The sequence below is a fragment of the Solanum verrucosum genome, unplaced genomic scaffold, assembly GCF_900185275.1.
Source record: "Solanum verrucosum unplaced genomic scaffold, falcon-dt-bn FXZP01000008.1, whole genome shotgun sequence".
Classification (NCBI taxonomy): domain Eukaryota; kingdom Viridiplantae; phylum Streptophyta; class Magnoliopsida; order Solanales; family Solanaceae; genus Solanum; species Solanum verrucosum.
Genome location: NW_026020195.1, coordinates 210138 through 234151, shown reverse-complemented (window position 1 = coordinate 234151; position 24014 = coordinate 210138). Strand labels below are relative to the sequence as shown.

General features: G+C 35.2%; 2 protein-coding genes across 2 annotated transcripts; both read left to right on the top strand.

The window, feature by feature from the left end:
* Positions 1-1331: 1331 nt before the first annotated feature.
* Positions 1332-2082, top strand: LOC125829880 (uncharacterized). The gene has a single exon (XM_049509094.1). The coding sequence runs from the start codon at positions 1362-1364 to the stop codon at positions 1893-1895; it is 534 nt and encodes a 177-aa protein (XP_049365051.1). The 5' UTR covers positions 1332-1361; the 3' UTR covers positions 1896-2082.
* A 12615-nt stretch (positions 2083-14697) lies between these two features.
* On the top strand, positions 14698-15801 carry LOC125829637 (F-box/kelch-repeat protein At3g23880-like). Its single transcript, XM_049508830.1, has one exon. It carries the CDS (start codon positions 14698-14700, stop codon positions 15799-15801), a length of 1104 nt encoding a protein of 367 aa, XP_049364787.1.
* Positions 15802-24014: the final 8213 nt, after the last annotated feature.

Here is a 24014-nt window from a genome sequence, read left to right as displayed (position 1 = left end):
TAATAATTGCCTTTATTTGCATTTTGCCGTCAGGCATTAGGTTTCACCACAATATCGTACTTTGACTATCTAACCTATAAAGGCAAACAAACAAACAAACAAATAAACGAGCAGGAGCGGAGGTAGAAATCCATACAAATTTATCAAAATTTAGTAACTTTTATTTGACTATTAATATTTTTAATTATATATATATTAATATTAAGTTTAATTCAATTATTAACATTTAATATAGTGATTATAGAATTTAAAAGTAAAAATTAGGCAAATGACATAGTATAAGAAAGAAATTACTTCCTTTCCCTACTCTTTCATTAATTACCAAAAATCCCTTTTTTTAGTGTTTTTCGGATACATAATATAGCAGTGTGGATACTTAATATAGCAGCGTGGATACTTTAATAACGGACGGATACTTAAATTATTAAGTTGTTAGCAGCACGGATACTTAATTAACGGGCAGATGCATAATATAGCAGGGCAGATACTTTAATTAATAACGGGCGATACTTAAATTATTAAGTTGTTAGCAGCACAGATACTTAATTAACGGGCGGATGCATAATATAACAACACAGATACTTTAATTAATAACGGGCGGATACTTAAACTAATAAAGTATCCGGTTAAGTTGAATTGGGGGAAAATAAGGGATATTTGTATTTTAGTAAAAGAGTAGGGAAATATTGAAAATAAGTAAAGAAATATTATGTATTTAAGTAATTTTTCCAATTTAAAATCTATAGAATTAAAATTCTAATTTCATCTCCGCAACCAGAGAGACAATAATTGACAATGTCTCGTCTTGTGTGAGGCCCTACTCCGGACTCCAAATCTGAAAATCAAAACCACTTAACCCATACAATACTTTAATCATTAAATTCACACTACTTTAGGGAGAAAAAAAAAAGTAAAAAAAATTCTAGAATCGATACTTATAGAAAAACTCGACAACACATCATGGACACGTTTAAGCAAGCAATAAAATATAAATATACAATTGAAGGTCATAGCAATAAAAAATAGAATTATACACCCATGCCCAAGTGGGTCCCAAGAGATTTGAAAATATTATTTCCTTTTATTTAAAATAGTAAAAGGAGATAGAGATCTCATTTTCTCGAAACACAAATATCAAGACAACTTAAAATAAATAAATAGTTTCTAACTTTTTTTAAAAAATAAATAAATTATACACCCATGTCCAAGTGGGTCCCACTAACATGCTTACATCATCATCATTACTCAACTCTCCCCCATCTTTGTCCCGCCCACTATATAAGCCTTCTGTTATTTATTTTCCCTCAACTCATCTCTCATTTTAGTTTGCATTTTACATTTTCTTTCATATTACATCAAAAATGGATCATCAATTGATTTCGAGAAAGCGAGTCTATGACGATTCGGTCGAATTAGAGATCAATTCCCCGGAGGTAAAAAGACTCCGGGAAGATCTCTTAGACGATTTATACGATTCGGAGTTTTGCACTCCGAGTCACGATCTCGATTCCTTCATGAAGAGCTTCGAAAACGAAATTACAGCTTCACCACCGCCGGAGACTGCCGGAGTTTCGTCGGAGTCCGGCGAATCTCAGCCGGAGTTAGGATACCTTCTGGAAGCTTCTGATGATGAACTCGGACTGCCTCCGCCTAGCGAGGCAGAGACTGAGTCAGTCCGAGTTTGTACTGAGTCCGTGGGACTCAGTAACGAGTTTTGGGGATTGGAGGACCAGATACCGAGTTATGACCCGTTTGATTTGGGAATTGTTGAATCGGATCATTATAGTGGCAATATGGGTGAATATGTTGGGTTAGATGGTTTATTTGATCATTCAGATCTCGGGTATGGGTCGGGTGATTTTCTTTGGAGACCCGAAACTTTACCCGCTCAATAGTTTAGTTTAGGGAAAGATATTGTAAAGGTTTTAATAATTTTTGTTTTTTTAATATACTATTATTTGATTAAAAACGAAGAAGGAAGAACAAATTATAATATTTTCATTCCCTTGAAAATGTTAACTAACATCAACGACTTTTTATTTTATTTTTAAGTATTAGTTGATTCAATTATTTAAAAAGTTAGTTAAATGTACGAAGTTTTTGTGTATATTCGCACCTCAAAAGATATGTTATAAATAGTTTATTTATATTATTAATTGGATTTTTTATAGCGAGAATTGAATCCGCAACAATAGGCTAAACCCAGTGTAGAGCTGTCAAAATGGGTTTAGCCCATGGGGCCGGCTCGACCCAACCCGTTGGATAGGGTTGAGATAGAATTTTTTAAGCCCATTTAAAACTAGGGCTTATAAGCCCAACCCATATAAGCCCTTGGCCTTTGAGGCTTGATCGGGGCCAGGGTCGGCCCATGGGCCAAATTTTTTTATTTGAGGGAACTTATAATAATCTTACTAGTATATAATCTAATTACTTAAATACACACTGTTGTAATATTATGAATCTTATCAGATTTTGGTACGTTCAAATACATGTATCTCAAAATATATGGACTCAAAATTAGGTTAATTTATTCAAGTAGATTCGTATGTATCCAGGATACATAGACAAATCTCGTGCCCTCGCTTCCCTCCCATGTTGTTTGTCACTCTCTTATCTCGCTCGTGTATCTGGTATGCGAGATACATGATAATTACACTAATTTTTTTGCTAGTATTATTGAAACAACACCATTGTTTGCCATATTTGATTTGAAAATCTTCTCATTTTCTTGATGTTATAGAATTATAAGTTTGAAAAGAAAAAAATAAAAAAAGAAGGGCTAGCCCACCCCAGCCCTCGGCCTTTCTAGAGTTGAGTTGGGTTGAGCATTTTCAGCCCCTTCCAAATGAAGGGCCGGCCCGCCCTAGCCCTTCAAATTCTTTGACCCGCGAGGCTTGGGCCTGGTGGGGCTGGGCTGACCCTTTTTGACAGCTCTACCCAAGTGTTTTGGCTGCCAAGTTTGGTGTTATGAACGTTAATTACTAGGAATATATTCTCTCCGTTTCATATTAGTTGAACATCTTATTAAAAATGATTTTCTATATTAATTGTCCACCATACTAAATCAAAACAACATCAATTAAAATTTTCCTATAGTACCGTTGTAATTAATATTTTTTGAAAGTGTTTACATTTGTTTGTTAAATTGTCAAGAAGTTTTAAAAGATGAATTAATAAAATTATCTTCTTATTTATGATTTCTTAATATGCGTGTAAAAAAAATGATCATTTGATACGAGACTGAGAAAATATGTATGTTCCATGTAATAATTAAACTATTTAAGTATAAGAATTATCAGGATATTTTGAACTTCAAACATGAAATTCATGGGAAGATTAAAGTCGTGTATGAGATAAAGCTTAAATTCAATTTGAACATGTTTAATTGATTTTATAGATTTATTATTAATTTTTTTAAGTAAGAGATTTGAAAATAGTGAATATCATTTCCTTCTATTTAAATTTTAAATGGCCATAGAAGATTAGCTCTTCTCAATACAAAAACAACTAGGTATTAAACTATTTTTTTTATTTATGATTTTGCCAACCATGACATGAATTGGAAAAGTGTGCTATAATGATGCAATTTTTGATTAATTTGTCATATATCACTCTTAAGTCATTTTTTTAATTGAAAACATTAAAATAAATTAATAATGTTTTTAAATAAAAATTATTAATTAAATAACCATCTAAATGATAACGATACAAGTTTATATTATTTTATCGTTCTCTAACCGAATTGAAAAAGAAAAAAGACAATTCAAGTCTTTTTTCCAATTTTCCTCCACAAGCCTTATCAAAGTTGAGGGAAATGGCCACTTTTTGTCACTAATCAAAGTTTAACTCGTAACATTTCTCTTTTAACTCCATTTAAAAAAAAAAGTTTTTAAGATTTTCTCAATTAATTTTTTTAATCATGAAGTAGGATCATTACATGAATTAAATTTTATTGAAACTCGATGAAGATATTATTGTTTTTGAAAACAAATTCACTTAAACTTAATACAAAAATGTGTGAAGTGCAATCATACATTTTCCTTGAGCTTCATGTCAAAAGCCCAGAAGTGCCATCATCGGGGTAAAAATGTACAAAGTGTTTTAAAATGTATTTATGGAAAAAAATCAAATTTGAATACAACTTAAATAAATATTTCAAAATTAAGTAGTTGTACACTTGACCCACTTTTGTTATCCTAGTGAACTCCCCTGCATGCAATAATGTGATGGCAAATTTCTTATTATAATTCAATGCTCTCCGAACTGTGCATGAAGGTTTTCCATCACACGACTTGAAGTTTCAACCTTTACTATAGCAACAATCGTGACTATAAACAAACTCGTAGCTATAACAAGGAGTAACACTATGCTCTTTCGTGTCCCCTATGCAAGCACATAAATAGGATACTAAATTTAAAGTCATTAGTTTGCTCTTCATAAAAAAGAACTTCACTGTACTCAAAATTCACAATGAGAGAATACATAAAATGAACTAAGAAGTAAGAACAAAGTTAGAGAATACATTTACATTTTAATGAATAAGCTTAAGGCCTCTTATTGGAATTTGATATCTGATCACCAATTTTGTCATCAAGAAGCTCTCATGTGATCGAGCTATCCATTTCCTTGCCGTTTAAATGTTACTAAACTTTCTTTATAACAGTGAACCCCACAACCACTCAAAATTGGGCTTCTGCTTAGGCGTGGATGACGAAATTCAAGATGTCTCGTCTTCTTTGTTTTAACATTATAGGAGATCAATCGAGAACGTCTAGTTGCCAGAATTAGAGAGCTATCACAACAAGACATAACAGATGAAAAACAATGAAAGGTAGCAAATTTGTTCCAAACCCCTGGTTGAATCATTACCCATACATAAAAAACAAACAGGTCAACTTCGTTCAAAATGGCAATGGAATCATCAAGAATTATTAGATCTGCAGTGCAACTACGAATAGCATAATCATGTGGCGGCCCTTCAATCATTTCAAACACCTCATTCCCAAAGTTGAATGAAAGAAATTTGAAACCAAAGTTGAAATCGAGATTTCTCTTTAACATCCAATAATAAGATCCATTCAAATAAGTAGTACTACCATAAAAGGTATCCACACATTCAACATTTCGATTGTCGTAGACATTTTCATGTTTGAAGATTCTCCATGAATCTCTAGAACATGAATACACAGCTGCATTTTCATTCTTGTAATTATAGTAAACCACTTTATAGTCGTTAGTCAAGGGGTCTAATCCAAATCCAAAAAAACGATTAAAACTAAAAAATGATTCGAACTTGATTTCGACTGTACTAGGAAGGTCTCTCACCTCCCTAGTAGCAGGATTCCACAATGCACACAAGATGTCATTATTAATTTCTCTTTCCAAGAAAAACAAGCCATCGATAGAACCTAAGAGGTTCGTCATACCTTCAAAATTTTGGGGATTTACTTCATGTGTAGGAGAATCTATACCATTATCGGAAATGAAAGTGAGGGGAGGTAAATCATTGGGCGCACCATAATCATAAATCAAGAGTTGTGGGGGATTGTTCTTGCTAAAATTCAAGTGTTCACGGATAAAGCTAGGATTTTTGATAAGAGTGTACCAATTTTTGCAGACACATTTGAACCTCAACAATGACTTCATAGGCGATCTGAGTAAAATTTCCTTGATTGAATCTTCGAGAAAATCCCCACCATTATCATTGGTATCCATACCAATACAACCTCGATCTTTCCGTTCAAGAACACAAAATAGAAAAATCAATAAATAAAATAATAATTCTGTCATTTTAAATTGTAGTCAATTTACTTAATAATAATTGTTATTAAGCACTAGTATTTTGTACCGTATTATTCTTACTAATTTTACTAGTACTTAGTTGTATGATACATTTTAGTCATGTAGATTTACCAAAAAAAACAAAAACAGCTTTAAAGAAAATGAAATAATAAATTAGAAGAAATGTGAGCAATTTGACAAAAGAATATTATTTGAATAAAGTCATCTTAGTACTATATTAGATAATTGATCTGCAGGGCGCAAACATATGTTTTTTTTCCATTTATTTATTTTAAAAAAATTTAGTTGATATAAAAGATATTACCATTTTAATAAATGATGGTAGCAACAGGAAAATATGTTTGACTGTGTGGTACTAAAATGCCCTTAATCTTTTTGCAAATTGCTCACATTTCCTCTCATTTATTTTCCGTTTCTATTAAATTATATTGTTATATTTTTTTTAAAAAAAATTCCATAACGAAAATGTAGAATAGAACTTATTACAGATAAAATTAGTTTTAGACTAATATGGTAGCATAATCTACAGTTAATTACTAGTATGGATAGCAATTAATTAAGATAAGGGATAAGAGTCTGAAAAATACCTCAACTTTGATCGAATTTGCTATTGCGATACTAAACTTTCATGAGGACCTATTACCCCCAGAACTATTTAATATAAACATGGAATTTTTTTCTAAATAAGTTGTTTAGATAGACTTATCATAGGTGCTTTTAAAAATTCTATAATGCTTACATTAAATAATAAATACTGTTGAGCATTTATTTTTAAGTCAATTTAATAAAACTAAATCATAAAATTACGAATTTAACTTATAAGTCATAACTTAAAAACTCATGCTATATAACTCGAGTCCCTCACCACGTGTCAGTTCAAAGGTGGGTTTAGATTTCATCTCTCTTATTTGCTTCTCAATCCACTCAACTTTTCAATTATACTAAAATAATTTCTTTCTTTCAATTTAATTTTTTCTTGTACGGATTTTTAAATGTGATCGTGTAAGATATTTTTTTCTAATATGGGTACCAACAATAATATTGGGGCTTTTCTGTAGATTTAGCAAGGGATATTCTATTGAGTTTGTCTCTGAAATTATTATTACAATTTAAATATGTGTATAAATATTGGTGCACTCTTATCAATAATCCTAACTTTACTTGAACCATTTGACGAATGTGATCATCATTTTAGGTACAAATTAATTAGATTCCATGATTAAAGATTATAAGGTGATCTATTATAACCACAATTGAATTTGAACTATTTGACATATGTGGTCGTCATTTTAAGTTCAAATTAGATCCCATGACTAAGGATTATAAAGCGATCTACTATAATCACAAAGATAAATATGCAGCGGTCTACTTATGTTCTAGGGATTCATGAAAAATATTCAAACATGACGTCGATGAAAATAAATATTGATTGTGAAGAAATTAAGCTTATATAACACAACTAATTTATTTGAATCGATCTTATTACTAGTTGCTATCCTGACATAAGTTATTTCACGAGTTATTCCACCATGTATATGAGATAACTTATCCATCACTATAGCAAAAAATTATGGGATAGATAATCTAAAAACTTGTGTATCTAATATCTTCAACCAAACGTGGGATAAAATAATTCACTTTCTTATCTTGAGTTTATTATACCTTATATATCATAGTATCATACTAAACTATTAACAATAAGAATATTTATGGCCTAAACTATCGATGGGTGACATTTTTGTTCATTTAACATATTTTAAAAGACAATTTTGATGCTTTTTCTGTAGATGAAATTAGTAAATATGCTATGGATTATTTAATTATGTTGTGTACATTGTGGAATCTAGCTAACAGAGAGGTGAGGCACCTCCCTGCTGCCACAGTTGGGTTTGAATCTTTTAATACATGCGATCATCATATCATTTAGTGTTCGGATTAGATGCCATAACTAAGGATAATATCAAATGGAAGAATATGCGACGGTCTACTCATGTTCTAGGGATTCATGGAAAATATTCAAACATAACCTAGACATAGATCAAAATACTAAGTGTGAACGAAGCTTTTATATAACACTAATGATTATCTGATGGAAGGGCCACCAGATGGTCACGGGGTTCATTGTTGGGCGGCGAATCTGATGTTGCTTGGTGACTCCATTTGCATCTTGAACTTATTCGACTAGTTTGTTTCTGATGTATGGGTAATAATCCGACCAGGTGTTTGGAACAAACTTGCAACCGTTCATTGTGTTACTCGTGTAAGTCATGTTACGACAACTTATTGATTTTGGTAACTAAAAGTTGTCACGACCTAACCCACCGGACGGTGCAGGCACCTACTCTAACACCTAAGTAGGAGAACCTTTGATTTCCAACTGTTTTAAAAGTGCGGAAAATTAAGAAAACAATAGATAAAAGGAACTTCATGAAGATTTCATAAAATAAAGAGTTTTAAACGATTTAGGTTAACTTGTAAAGTAATTAACTTCCCCCAGGATCTAGTCTAAACAGGTACAAGAGCTATTAAGATTACAAGGTATACATAATTAATAAATGACGCAACTCCCACCATACTGAAGGAAAAATAGAAGCTGTTGGAGATGGTCTTCGTCTTAACCTACGAAATATCATTGACCTTGCAACCAAACTATGCCAAAAAAGCACAGCAAGAGTAGTATCAGTACAACCACACGTACTGGTAGACATCATCGGTCAACCCGATACGCACCGCATAATATAAAAAATTGACTAGCAGGAAACATGCAATAAAACCTTTCATTCCTTCACATTTGGATCTTCCTGCACTTACCGTTCCCAAATACTTTAACATATACTAGTACACTTGACTCTAACTCCTTACTCGCTCCGTTCTTGATCATAACTTAACCATTTTATCTCTTAGAGGAACCAAGGAGGTTCCAGATATAACTATTACCAACCCGGCCAACCCCTTATGGTACGCCCTTACTTCTTCCACCTCACCACTCAACCCTTGACTCAATAGTACGCTCTATCAAGGCTGTTAACTGTTTCAATAATAACCCCTTTCCATGGTAATTCCTAACTAATTAACATTTGCGCCATAACACCACCCTAATTCTCAACTACAATACACATGACCACCTCTCTAAGGTAACACATAGTAAAACCTGGACCCTCGATCTCAGCTTACCATACCACATCCCGATTTGGGCCTGACCATTCACAATTCATTCATTGACGAGATATACCTAATTTTCTTACGACACTCTAAACCCACGTCTGTGTATATATATATATATATATATATATATATATATAATGCACAATCTCGTTATCATTTCAGGAGCAATGTTCAATTCCACATTATCAATAACAAGTAGATATAAAAATATCAATCACAAGTGGTCCTCTCATGAAAGCCACACCCAAACTATTAGCATGTCGGTACGTGACACTCGATCCAATGAATGTATATGTGTCGGTACGTGACACCCGATCCAATGTATGTATGTGTGTCGGTACGTGACACCCGATCTAATGTATGTATGTGTGTCGGTACGTGACACCCGATCCAATGCATGTATATGTGTTTGTACGTGACACCCGATACAACCATCACAATCACAATCACACCCATACTGAACATACTCATAATTATTCAATCAAGTATTAGGTTCATGGCATACAATTGTACATATTTCATCTTTCCCTTAGGTTCGATTCATACATCTCTAATCCCATACATATATGCATATAACGAAGCCATTAACATGTTTATGTCACACAACCAGGAAATCAACCAACACCTAACCCTAGTTCATATGATGAGGCTTTTTTCCACGGCATACGTCTGATGTAACACCTAGAAATACATGTACAACCATGTCACACCCCAAAACCAGATGTGATGGCACGTGCCCAAACCTCACCGGACACGTCAGCCTAACACCTAAAAACCCGACGATACATAATTTATAAAACAAGAATAAGATAGAAAGATAAGCGGAAGTCTTTAAATAAACTCAACATAACCCCATAATTGGTTGTCACATGTACAAACCTCTAATACAGAATCTGAATAAAATATACAAGTCTCATAGTAAAGTTCTAGAATAGAACAGAACAGTAAATATAGATAACTTGAGGGCACGTCTGGAATGAACCGCTACCTCTCAGGTAAGTCTGGAAGCTCTAATCTGAAGATGAGTAATAAGCCGGATCTGATAGAGCTGTCAACCTACATAATTGTGTAGAAGCAAGGGTGAGTACCAAAAGCAACAGGTACTCGCAAGTAACACTAAACTAAGCTAAACTAGTAGCTACAAACAACTCATTTTAATCCCAACCGAACCACCGAAACTTCATTCTAACAGCGAACCAACAACCTATACTACACAATTCATAATCAACAGATATATCCAACAGTGTCTCAGCATCAACCTCATATCCTCATGTAAGAGCAAATAGATCATATATCACATGAAGAGGGGCAAATAGAAAAAATCCACACACCACAGACAAAGATGAAGTCAAATGCGATGCAAATGCAATAATGATGTCATGTAGTCGTGATGCATGTCTGTCCTAAGATACACATCTGTTGACGTAATCAGACCGCACTGAATACTCAAATCAGAACCCATGGACCATATATCACCGCCGGAACCAGATCCCATCGGCATCCAAATCGCTAGCCGGAGCTAGTCCATGTCATATATCTCTCGCCGGAGCTAGTCCATGTCATATATCTCTCGCCGGAGCTAGTCTCAACTGTGTCTCATATCCATCCATCCTCATATCAGTGTCTCAGAACTCATGCAACAGATAGTTCACACATGGGATAAATAATGAATATGCACATGTCATCAATCACAATCATATCACGATCACATCATAGTATTACACATCATTTGTCTCAATCACAACCATATCACGACCACATCATAGTATTACACATCGTCTGTCTCAATCACAACCATATCACGACCACATCATAGTATCACACATCATCTGTCTCAACATCAATGTCTGTATCAATCATAGCCTACTCATGCCCTTCTATCCCCTCAATATCAGTTATCACATGACTTATTCAACAAATTCAAGTCACATATAACACATTTAGCTCGTTTTATTCCCCATCTTTCAATTACAACAATTTCAATCAACAAATAAAACCCATCCTCAATCCCCATTACTCCCCAACACAATTAGGAAAGTAGTCATGTGTAGTCTAAGAGTTTAACAAAGTTTAGAAGTCACTTGCCTCAAAACACTTCAACTAGTAACTCAAATCTGAGTTTTACCCTTCCGAGCACGCTCCAAATCACCACAATCTATTCATAAATGGCATCCCACAATCAATACGAATCTAACAACGCCAATATCGTGAAGTTTGGAGAAAAAGGGTAAAATGGTCAAAAAATCTCGTTCCGGAAAATATTCTCGAAATCTGGAAATTTTTAGTGAAAAATGTTCCCCATGAAATTTAGAATCCAATAGTGAAAACCGTTTCGAAAAAGGAGTTGAAATGAGTTCACAAACTAAAATTTTCTATTAAATTCGGATTGGGTTTTAACCCCCAAATTTTACAGTTGAGATCTCAAATTTTGATGTTAAAATCCATAAATAATTGATGGAAATCAAAGATATAAGTTGGAAATAACTTACCCAATGAATTCCTTGCGAAAAACCACTTGAAATCGCCTATTTTCGAGCTCTCAAAGTCTAAAAATGGAGAAATGGGTATTTTCAAGTTGTGGGAATTTAGCTACTGATTTTGGCTTTAAAAAAAGAAAGAAAAAAAAAAACTGCTGTTGCAGCTAAAAAAACACAGCAGCTGAAACAACAATAACACCAAAGTTTAAGTCCCCGTTGGACCCTCGAGATTCGTTCGGAATGTCGTGCACACAAACTAAATATGTACCCCCACTAAATTCGACGTTCCGGACTCAATGGAACCGTCGGAATTTGAATTCGAGGACTCCTTGACCCGAAATTCAATAAGATGCCAAGAAACTAGTTTAACGCCAAAAAAATTCGAAACTCAAACGGAGCGTCTAAAAATTCAACCAAGACTCATTCTAGACTTAGAATCGCCTCCCGAAACCAACGGTACTCTCGGAATTTCAATCTGAGCCTCGGAACCTCATATGTTGACCAAAGTCAACTCTTTATCAAAATTTCACAACTTTAGCAACTTAGGACCTCAATTCTTCGTTTCAACTCCAAATTCAACTCCGTAACTTCACACAGACCCGTTTCGACATTCTAAAACTGTCGGAATCGACGGAAATCCGATCCGAGTCCCGAAACTCCAAATAACTCGAAAAAACACTTTTTAACCAACTTTAACTCATAAAAACTCAACTTCTCAAAAACTCAACTTTTTACCAACTTTTCCTCAAACTAACTTTACAACCACAAAACATGGGACTCGGGGCAACTACCGAAAGGGCAAAATAGTCATTTCCACGAAAAATTACCAAAATGACCTTTCGGGTCATTACAAACCATCCCTTTATTCGGTGCTCGAAAGCCTACACATGAATTCTACCATCAATTACCAATATACTACGCAGTGAATCACGGATAACTACTCAATTAAATAAACCTAGCATACCTGGGCGCCAAGCAGTCGCAGAGGGATTGTAGCTCCAATCCTGGCTTCTGAACGACTAGAAGGTGGATTTTGACCGAAAATCCGCAAGCTATCGACATCCTTACACTAGAAATCTCGTTCAACGTCCTTCCCAAGCCTAGAGCAGCCTTTTCAGGGTTTTTGGGGTGATCCTCGCCTCTTTTTGGTGTTTTGGGAAAAAGGAGAAATTAAGACTTCACGTTATTTAAATTTTGTCCCGTCCTTCTCGCTTTGGCGCACACTATCCCGCTGGAGAGCCGCCACCCTAGCGACATCTGTCCCGCTCTGGCGGGATGATGGGCCTAGTTTTCCTTGACGTTTCGCCTTTCCTAAATAACGACGGTTTGGGTCGTTACTAAAGTTTTCGACTGGTCTTGTATAATGTTAGGGAAAACAAGACAAGGTTTCTTGAATTACGTCATCCGAGCCTAAAGTAACATTTAGATGGAGATGGTTATAGGCTTTATTATCATAAAGAGAGCTTAGTAACAATTAAGACAAGAAAATAGTGGGCTCCATCTTAGTCGTTGTTTGACAAGAGTGGTGTCCAAATATTAAATTTCAATAAGAGCTTTAAGCACATTGGATAACATTTACATGTTATTTATTTATGGTTCATTCTAGCTTCAATTAGGTGCAATATGAGATTATCGTGTGTAATAGTGTTTTTATACTCCAAGTTATTGGTGATTGAACCATTCTTTTGTCTTGTCACTTGTGTATAAGTGATTCAAAATTCATATATGTATATAAAAAAAATTACCTTGTCAATAAAAATGTAATTTTTTAGTCGATGAGGTTCACATAAACATCCTCCCGCTCCCTAGGTTCGTCCTTGTTTATAGGTTGGAGTAGGCGCCTAAACTTTCACCAATCTTTTATATCTGTATTGTTTTAAAAGTATAAAGGTCCTTATAAATATTAATTAAATTTTTTGTCATCCATCAAAATACTCTATAATAGACAAACTTATCATTTAGTTATTTTATAGGAACTAGGATATTGATATTAATGGGAAACATATAAGTTATATGTAAAAGTGTATCCTTATTTTGTTAGATTGATTTTTGGTAAATAAATTTTACAATAGATTATAGACAAAAGACTTTCCCCCCCTTTGTTTGTGGTAAATTTAATTGTATTAGAACTTCATAGTTAATAAAGGGAAAAAAATCTGAAATATATTCGAACTTTCATCGAAATTGTTGTAATAATTCCAAACTTTGTGCAGGACCTATTATCCCCTGCACTATTTTGTATTTTAAAAATATATAAGTGTCATCTGGACAAGTTACTATACATATTAATGTAATATTTATGATGTCCACGTGGGCACCTATATTTATATTTAAAATACACCATTAAATAGTGCAGGGGAGTAATAGATCGTGCCCAAAGTTTAGGATTGTTATAACAATTTCGGTCAAAATTTGGATATATTTCAAACCCTTTTCCCCTTAATAAATGAATCATGGAGGATACGTGAGCATTTTGCAATGGACTCTTATGGATTGCTTAGTGACATTAATTAATTCCTTAATAAAGAAGAAATTATGAGTGATACTATTTTTCTTATGGATTGATTAGTGACATTAATTATAATTCCTTAATAAAGAAGAAATTATGAGTGACACTATTGTCCTATTTGAAGTAATATAATAATTTTCTAATTAAAATAATATAATTTTAAAAAAAGTACTTGAAAAGAAAAAACTATTATTTTTTATTTAGAAAAAAAGATATTTCTCATCTATTAAACCAAAAAAACAATCAACTAAATATATTTTTGTTGATTTCATTAATGCCATTCAACACATAGTACTTGACTTGTTATTCATTTTTCTGCAACAGATTCCCGAAATTAAGGAAAGCAAAGTGTAAGTTTTCTTTTTTTAAAAATGGATTAATTTTTCAAAATTTATTTGTATCACATAAAATATTTTGGTTTATTATATTTAATGGATTTATATATGGTAGTTTTGGTATGTGCATACTGCAGATCCTATAAATACTCTCCTAACTGTATATATTTGTTCTCTGTTCTCACTGCCGCATCTCCACCCATAAAAAGCCTCCGCTTCATTCCTCCTCCGATTATCGTCGTAACTCCACCGTTCAACCACCACCTAACTACAAAAAAGTTTTGTCACTCAATGAATAATTGTGGGCTAACAGATCTGTTGAATTCAGAAACTAAACGCAAAGGTGTGTTTGATTTTGTTGATATCTCATCTCATTTGCTTTTCAATTTTCTGTGTTGGTGGACTTAGTATGGCTTATAGTAGGGCTTTTTCTGAAGAATCATTAAGAGAGATTCTACTGAGTTTACCTGTGACATCGTTGTGTAGATTCAAATGTGTGTGCAAAAATTGGGGCAATCTTATCAATAACCCTAGCTTCACTATAGACCACTGTAAGAAGAAGAAGCCTCCGCAACACTTGATTTATGATTATGATGCAACCGATGCTCCTACTGTCACCTTGGTTTCCGATAAGGGTATAGATGAACAAAAAAATTTTCAAAGATTTGGAGATAATATTACCAACTTGTTAGGTTCTATTGATGGTGTGTTTTTCATAGAAAGACAAATTGATAATGCCATTTTGTGTACATTATGGAATCCAGCTAACAGAGAGGTGAGACACCTCCCTGCCGCAACAATTGATTTTATACCTTACGATAAACACTATCGTGATATAGTGTTCGGATTAGAGCCTATGACTAAGGATTATAAAGTGCTTTACTATAATGCTTTGGAAGAATATGCAGCGATCTACTCATGTTCTAGGGATTCATGGAAAATATTCAAACATAACCTAGACGTAGACATAGAGGGAAATAATATATTTGAACGAGACATTTTAAAATCTACTGATTATCTGAATGGATATTACTATTGGCTGGTAAGGGAGAATAATAAATGTAGAATTGTTTCATTTGACTTTGGGAATGAGGTGTTTGTAGATATGGAAGGGCCACCAGCTGGTCACGAGGATTATCATTGGTTGGCGAATCTGATGGTGCTTGGTGACTCCTTTGGCATCTTGAACTTTGTCGACGGATTTGTTCATGATGTATGGATAATGATACAACCAGGCGTTTGGAACAAACTTGTGACCATTCATCTCACTACGCGTATTAAGTCATATTATGACAACTCTATCATTTTGGTAACTAAAAGTTCCCGACTGGTCTCATATAATGTTAGGACAAACAAGACAAGGCTTTTTGAATTTCGTCATCATGGCCTGCATTATTGTCCAGAGATTGGTGGTTGTGCGGTTTACTATTATAAAGAGAGCTTAGTAACAATTAAACGACAAGGGAATAGTGAGCTCCATCTCAATCATTGTATGACAAGGGCCACATATTAAATTTCAATAAGAGCTTAGAGCATATTGGATAACATTTACAGGTTCTTTAAATTCCAGTTAGGCCTGGGATTGGTTTTGGTCCCTTCTTGATTACTACCCATGCTTGAAAGTCATTTGATTGGACAAAGATTCTGAACCTGTCCTTCCAGTGGGAGTAGTGTTGGCCATTGAAGTACGGAGGACGATTTGATGAGTGACCGTCTTGAAGGATTGCACCAGGAATTTGGTAGTTTGCCATAGATCTTTTCTCACGTGTGGTTAAGCACTTTCAAATGTGAGACCTGCTCTGATACCAATTGAAAGTCAAGAGGGGGGGGGGGGGGGTGAATTGAAATTTTCTTCGAGTCGACTACTCAAGGGTGAGAGTCAACTGACCTGCAAGTTAGTAATTTCAAACGATATAAAATATAATGACAGAATGTAAAGAGACAGAAAACTTTATCCTGGTTCGGAACACCGATGTGGTGCCTACTTCCAGTCCCCTTGGGTTACAAGGGTTTCCTTAAGAGCTTTGAGTGAACTTGGTGATACAATGTTGGAGTATTCAGTACTTGTCTGATATGCAGATCAGATTTCTTATCTTGACGCAACCTCTACTTGTAAAACCTATACTAGAGATAATTCTTTCTCTTTTCTGTTACAATTGTAGACTAGACAGACTACAAGGTTTTTCTCAAAGATAAAAGAAAGCAACAATACAAGTTCAAGTGAAGTTCGTAATTCTCTATGCTGAAGGTGCGGATAATTTATATTGCTGGAGATGGATGATAATTCTGCTCTTCAAGGAAAACCCAAGGGATTTTCTTTCAATCAAGGATTTGTAAGGATTCCTTGATTGAGTGTAAACACGTCCATATCAGATATGTTCGTGTAAATATTCTCCTTCCTTATTTGTGAGAATCTGCCTTGTACAGATTATTGACTTTATGATTCATTAGCCTTGATTTGCTCCATGCTGATTCCTTCCATTTGAATGAGTAAATCTTTTGGATTTGTTGGCCTTGATTTGTTCCTTGCTGATCTGTCTTCATGATCCTCTGCTCTAAATATATTTCCTTCCATGTTTATCCTGTTGATGTTACTTTTCCTTTTTGTGAGTCCAACTGATCTTATGTCCTGCAATCATTATCAAAACATTAATGCTAACAATCTCCCCCTTTTTGATAATGACACATAATATAACTATGCGAGTGAATGTGATCATTTTAACTTCCCTGTTATTTGCTCCCCCTGTCTCTAGGCTCCGTTCTGCGCTTCCCCTGTTTGAGTGCATTTCTGTATTCTGCTGCGTATGGTTATATGACTTTTATTTCTCCCCCTTGGCATAATCAAAAAGGAAAACAAAATGACAGACAAGGCAGAGTTTGGTACCATAGATAACATACAAGATAATCACAGTTTTAGACAAAACAAGTTAAAGCAGTTTAAGATGAGGAGGACATATCCCTTTTGAATAAAGTCTGAGCAAAAGAGAGAAGGAAATAGAGTTTTCAGCGACGGCCAAGGAAATACTTGAGAGTGTTGAGAATGTTCCTGCAGAAAGAGTCGTAGGAACGTTCAACATCTTTTGAAAAGTTAGAGTACGAAGTCTGAACTGAGACAGCTAGCTCATTGTTCGAGGAGTCAACTCCTGCCTTGATGGAGACCACCTGTTTGATTAACCTGTTAACAGTCTTTACACCTTCCTTTTTCAAATCTTCCATTGCAAGCTTAATTTTGCTTACATCAGTGCTAGTATCCTTGCTGTGCTGAAGGCTCTTATTCAGACAGTCCTGCATGATCATTACATTTGATTCAAGACGGGTCAGACGAGTCTTGATGTCTCCAACTTCCTGGAGAAGAACTGATGCAGAGTCCGCTGACACTCGAGTAGCTTTGGGAGTTTCAGCCCTAGCCTGGAGGGATTCCTTCTTGTGCCATTTATCATTTACCAGAACATATCCCATACTTGAAAAAGTCTTAGTGTCATAAGTAGCATTGATTTCAACAGACTTGTAGTTAGATAGATCAACTAGTGAGTCGACTATGATACGAGAAACAAGCAACCCATAGGGTAAACTGGCAGAGGGATTTGAATCTTTAACACTTTCCAACATATATTCACGAATCCAGGCAGCCCAGTTAATACGGTACTTTTTTACCAAGCAGTAAAAAATGAATACATCTCTAGTTGAGATATTGCTAAGAGAGCCCTTTCGAGGAACCAAGGTTGTAGCCACAATATGAGCAATGATACGATTTTCAAAACATAACGACAGAGGACCAAAATTCGATAGATCAGTATTAGGTTCAGCAACTGCTACTTTTGCAGCTTCAAAAGAGACTTCAAAATTTTCAGGCCACACCCCATTCATATAGGGAACATCATCAAAGAACTCAGAGCCAAAAATGTCTTTAAACATAGAATCATTTATAACAATGCGACTTCCTAACACTAGGGTTTCCAGATCTCCACTATCTTCAGAAATACGAAGGTTAGCATAGAACAATCTGACAGGTTCTTCATAGAGTTCAAGACCACATAGGCGAAGCAACAGAGATAATTTTTGAGTTCTGAAAAGAGAGGTTACCGGACAGTGAGAATCTTCCAATTGTTCTAAGTTTATTACTCGTCCTGACACAATAGGACGCTTCTTGAAAGCTTCGAACTTTCGCTTTTGTTCAACTCCCCAAAATTTATGCATGTCCTCTGGTTCAAAAGAGATTGATGGATCTGAGCGAGCCTTTTTACAACTTTTCTTCTTGACTGATGAAGTCCTCTTCTTTGAAGAGGAGGGTCTAGCAGAGGATTCTGCTATATCAGAATTAGAGGAGAGGGAAAGAAGGTCAACCTCAGTGGAGCCGTGATCATTGACGAGATTTTTTGGAGCAGTCATTGAACGAGTTCTAGTCATGGTGGAGAGAAAAGAAGAAGAATGGGTAAGGAAGATGAAAGAGACTTAGGAGATTTTGAAGTTTAAAGGAAAGAGGAAGATGAAGGGTTAAGAGAAGAAGAAGAGACGGTAGTCAGAAAAAGAGTTGAAAAGACAGGAAAGGAAACACAATCACATCAAAGTACATAATTAAGGCAAGAAAAAAAATCACATAGCAATAATTCCTAAGGATTTTCTAAGAAAACAAAATCTTTCTTCAAGTAAAGGTTTAGTAAAAATATCAGCAAGTTGATTTTCAGAGTTAACAAATTCTAGAACGAAATCTCCATTTTCTACACTAGTACTTTTTCTATCATTTTTGTCACCTGCAAAATCAGCATCAGAAAATCCAGATAATTCAAAATTAGATGAGCAAGGATACCATAGTCCCATCTCTGAAGTACCGATCAAGTATCGAATAATTCTTTTTACAGCAGTGAGATGAGATTCCTTTGGAGCGGATTGAAATCTTGCACATTTGCACACACTATACATAATGTCAGGTCGACTGGCTGTTAAGTAAAGCAGTGATCCGATCATTCCACGATAAAGTTTTTCGTCCACGTCTTTTCCTGCGTTATCTGTTTCCAAACATGTGGATGGACTCATAGGAGTTCCGAAAGCCTTTCCTTTTTCCATTCCAAATTTTTTTATTAACTCCTTTGCATATTTGCTTTGGTTAATAAATGTTCCATCATGAGACTGCTTGATTTGAAGTCCAAGGAAAAATGAGAGTTCTCCTATAAGACTCATTTCGAATTCTCCTTTCATAAGATTTGCAAAATTCTCACACAAAGAGATGTTAGAGCTTCCAAATATAATGTCATCAACATAAATTTGAACAATGAGAAGACTTGAATTAAGAGCTTGCGTAAAAAGTGTAGTATCAATTTTTCCTCGTTGAAAATTATTTTTGAGCAAAAAGGTACTTAGTCTTTCATACCAAGCTTTAGGGGCTTGTTTAAGACCATAAAGTGCCTTAGAAAGTTTGAAAACATAATCAGGACATGAAGGATTTTCAAAACCGGGAGGTTGTTTAACAAAAACTTCTTCATTTATAAACCCATTCAAAAAAGCACTTTTTACATCCATTTGAAATAATTTGAATTTGTTAAAAGATGCATATGCAAGAAGAATTCGTATAGATTCTAACCTTGCTACAGGAGCAAAAGTTTCATCATAATCAATACCTTCTTGCTGAGAGTAGCCTTGTGCAACTAGTCTGGCTTTATTTCTGATAACTTTACCTTCTTCATTGAGTTTGTTTCGAAAAACCCATTTTGTGCCGATTACTGAACAGTTCTTTGGTCTTTTAATGAGAGTCCAAACTTGATTTCTTTCAAACTGTTCTAATTCTTCTTTCATAGCTTCAATCCATGATTCATCAGCTAAGGCCTCATCAATTCGTTTTGGTTCAATTTGTGAGATAAGAGCTACAGACACTTGTTTTCTAATGGAGGCTCTGGTTTGCATTTTCTCTGATGGGTTTCCGATAATAAAATCATTTGGAAAACTTGAACTGTGTCTCCATTCTCTTGGAACATTCGACTTTTCTATGTTGAAAGTTGACTCTTCTTCAGAATTAGTCGGTTTTGAGAAAGTGTCATAGTCGACTACTGTTGGTTCTTGGCTAGTTGAAGAGGTATGAGATATAGGTTCTTCTTCCTGAAAAATTGAATCTATAGCCTGCAATCTTGGATTAGTTTCATAAAAAACAACATGAACAGATTCTTCAACACTTAGAGTTCGCTTATTAAAAACTCTAAAAGCTCGACTAGAAGGGGAATATCCTAAGAATATTCCTTCATCACTTCGAGGGTCGAACTTACCAAGATTATTCTTACCGTTGTTGTGAATGTAGCATTTGCATCCGAAAGGGTGAAAGTAACTAATGTTAGGCTTCTTACCTTTCCATAGCTCGTAAGGGGTCTTTTTCAGGATAGGTCTGATCAAGCATCTGTTTAAGATATGACATGCAGTACTTACGGCTTCTGCCCAGAAGTGATCTGGTAGACTTCGATCGAGAAGCATAGTTCTGGCTGTATCCTGGAGAGATCGATTCTTTCGTTCCACTACACCATTTTGTTGAGGAGATCGGGGAGATGAGAAATTTTGAGTGTATCCCTGTTGGTTGCAAAATTCCTCAAAAGATTTGTTTTCGAATTCTCCTCCATGATCACTGTGAATGGTGGAAATAAAATAGCCTGCTTCTCTTTGGACTTTTCTACAGAATACTTCAAAATTAGTAAAAACTTCATGTTTATGAGATAAGAAAATAACCCAAGTAAAACGTGAATAATCATCAACAATTACAAATGCATATCTTTTACCACCAATGCTTGCAGTTTTAGTAGGACCAAAAAGATCCATATGTAATAATTGCAAAGGTTTAGAACTGCTCACAATGTCCTTTTCTTTAAAGGACGATCGAGTCTGTTTACCGAGTTGACACGCATCACAGATATGATCTTTCTCAAATTTGAGCTTTGGTAGACCAATAACTAGTTCCAGTCTAGAAAGTTTTTCTAGAGCATGCATACTTGCGTGTCCAAGTTTTCTATGCCAGAGCCATGGATCACTGGAGATAGCTGTGAGACAAGTTAGCGTTGGTAGATCAACATTGTTCAGAACATAGATGTTTTCTATTCGTTCTCCAATTATCGTTATGTCCTTTTCTGAGTTGCTTATGATGCATTGTACTGCATTGAAATGAACGTCAAAGCCGGCATCACATAATTGACTGATACTCAGGAGATTATGTTTCAATCCATCAACAAGGTATACTTCTACAAGGTCACATGAAGGGCTGATAGTTATATTTCCGATCCCTGTGACTTTTCCTTTAGCATTATCTCCGAACCTTACATAGCCTCCATCAATTTGTTCTACTTTATTGAAGTTTTCTTTCTTTCCAGTCATGTGTCTGGAGCATCCACTATCGATTACCCACATTCCCTTTTTGTAGGTCCTCTTAGTACGCTCCTGCAAAACAAATAATTTAGTTTCTTTTAGGTACCCAAGTCTGGTTGGGTCCTGGAGGGTTAGAGTTGACATTTTTGGGTCGCCATACCCATTTGCTAGAAGAGTGGGCTTTGCAATTAAAGGATTTATGACCAATTTTTCCACAAGTATAACAGCTAGGTTTGAAAAAAGATTTAGCACTGTAAAAAGAGGAATTTTGAGAAAGATTTTGAAAAGATCTGTTGGAGCGAACTGGACTATGACTTGGTGATTTCTTGACACTGTTTAGTTGCATCTTAAGTTCACCAAGTTCTTCAAGAAGTAAGTCGATTTCCACTTGACTTACTTCCAGAGAAATTTGCCAGTTTTTCTTTTCATTTGCCAGTTTGTTATATTCATCGATGACCTTTTGAAGTTCATCAGTAATCATGTCTAAAGAATTTTGCAAGTTTATACAGTTATGACAAATTTGCAATCTTACCTCACTAGTTTCTCCTAGTGCCATGAAGCATACATCAGTTGATTCTGAGGGATCTTCTTTAGATGCATCGTTCTTGTTTTGTTGATTAGTTTCTTCTAGAGCCATGAAACATATGTTAGCCGATTCTGAAAGATCTTCTTCAGATACATCTTCCTCGCTCCAAGCTCCAAGAGATTTTGGATTATCATTCCTCCTGTAATTCTTTCTTTTTAGTTCTGGACAATTTTGCCTGATGTGTCCTGGTTTTCCACAATGATAGCATCGATCATCATTTCTTGAGTAGCTGTTGTTTCTTGATTCTTGTTGAGGTCTTTGTTTTCTTTGTCTTAGCATTTGTCTGACTCCTCGAGTTATGAGAGCCATTCCTTCACTACTTGCTTCATCGACTTCTTCTTCTGCTTCATAGACTTCTGCATTAAAAGCAACAATTTTCTTTTTCTCATCTTTATTATACCTGTTAATGTGATTCTGTTCATATGCCATGAGATTTCCCCTAAGTTCATCATAAGTCATCAATTGGAGATCTCCATCCTCTAGAATAGCTGCTTTAGTTTCCCAAGCTTTTGGAAGGTTTCTTATAAGTTTTCTTACTTGTAGACCATTTGAGTAGACCATCCCTAAGGATTTGAGTTCACATACAATCTTACTGAATCTAGAGAACATATTCTCAACATTCTCATCATCTGCCATTTTGAATAATTCGTATTCATTTACGAGAGAGCTGATTCTGGCTTCCTTCACTTTGCTGGTTCCTTCATAGGTAACTTCAAGCTTATCCCACATTTCCTTTGCAGTTTCACATGTTGAAATCTTGTCGTATTCTGCTCCGCTAACTGCACAATACAAAAGACTTATAGCTCTAGCATTAGTTTGCAATACCTCTTGTTGTTCCTTGGTTATCTCAAAGGACTCTAGATCAATTTCTTTTCCAGCAGCTTCCTTTCCAGTTAGGCCTGGGATTGGTTTTGGTCCCTTCTTGATTACTACCCATGCTTGAAAGTCATTTGATTGGACAAAGATTCTGAACCTGTCCTTCCAGTGGGAGTAGTGTTGGCCATTGAAGTACGGAGGACGATTTGATGAGTGACCGTCTTGAAGGATTGCACCAGGAATTTGGTAGTTTGCCATAGATCTTTTCTCACGTGTGGTTAAGCACTTTCAAATGTGAGACCTGCTCTGATACCAATTGAAAGTCAAGAGGGGGGGGGGGGGGTGAATTGAAATTTTCTTCGAGTCGACTACTCAAGGGTGAGAGTCAACTGACCTGCAAGTTAGTAATTTCAAACGATATAAAATATAATGACAGAATGTAAAGAGACAGAAAACTTTATCCTGGTTCGGAACACCGATGTGGTGCCTACTTCCAGTCCCCTTGGGTTACAAGGGTTTCCTTAAGAGCTTTGAGTGAACTTGGTGATACAATGTTGGAGTATTCAGTACTTGTCTGATATGCAGATCAGATTTCTTATCTTGACGCAACCTCTACTTGTAAAACCTATACTAGAGATAATTCTTTCTCTTTTCTGTTACAATTGTAGACTAGACAGACTACAAGGTTTTTCTCAAAGATAAAAGAAAGCAACAATACAAGTTCAAGTGAAGTTCGTAATTCTCTATGCTGAAGGTGCGGATAATTTATATTGCTGGAGATGGATGATAATTCTGCTCTTCAAGGAAAACCCAAGGGATTTTCTTTCAATCAAGGATTTGTAAGGATTCCTTGATTGAGTGTAAACACGTCCATATCAGATATGTTCGTGTAAATATTCTCCTTCCTTATTTGTGAGAATCTGCCTTGTACAGATTATTGACTTTATGATTCATTAGCCTTGATTTGCTCCATGCTGATTCCTTCCATT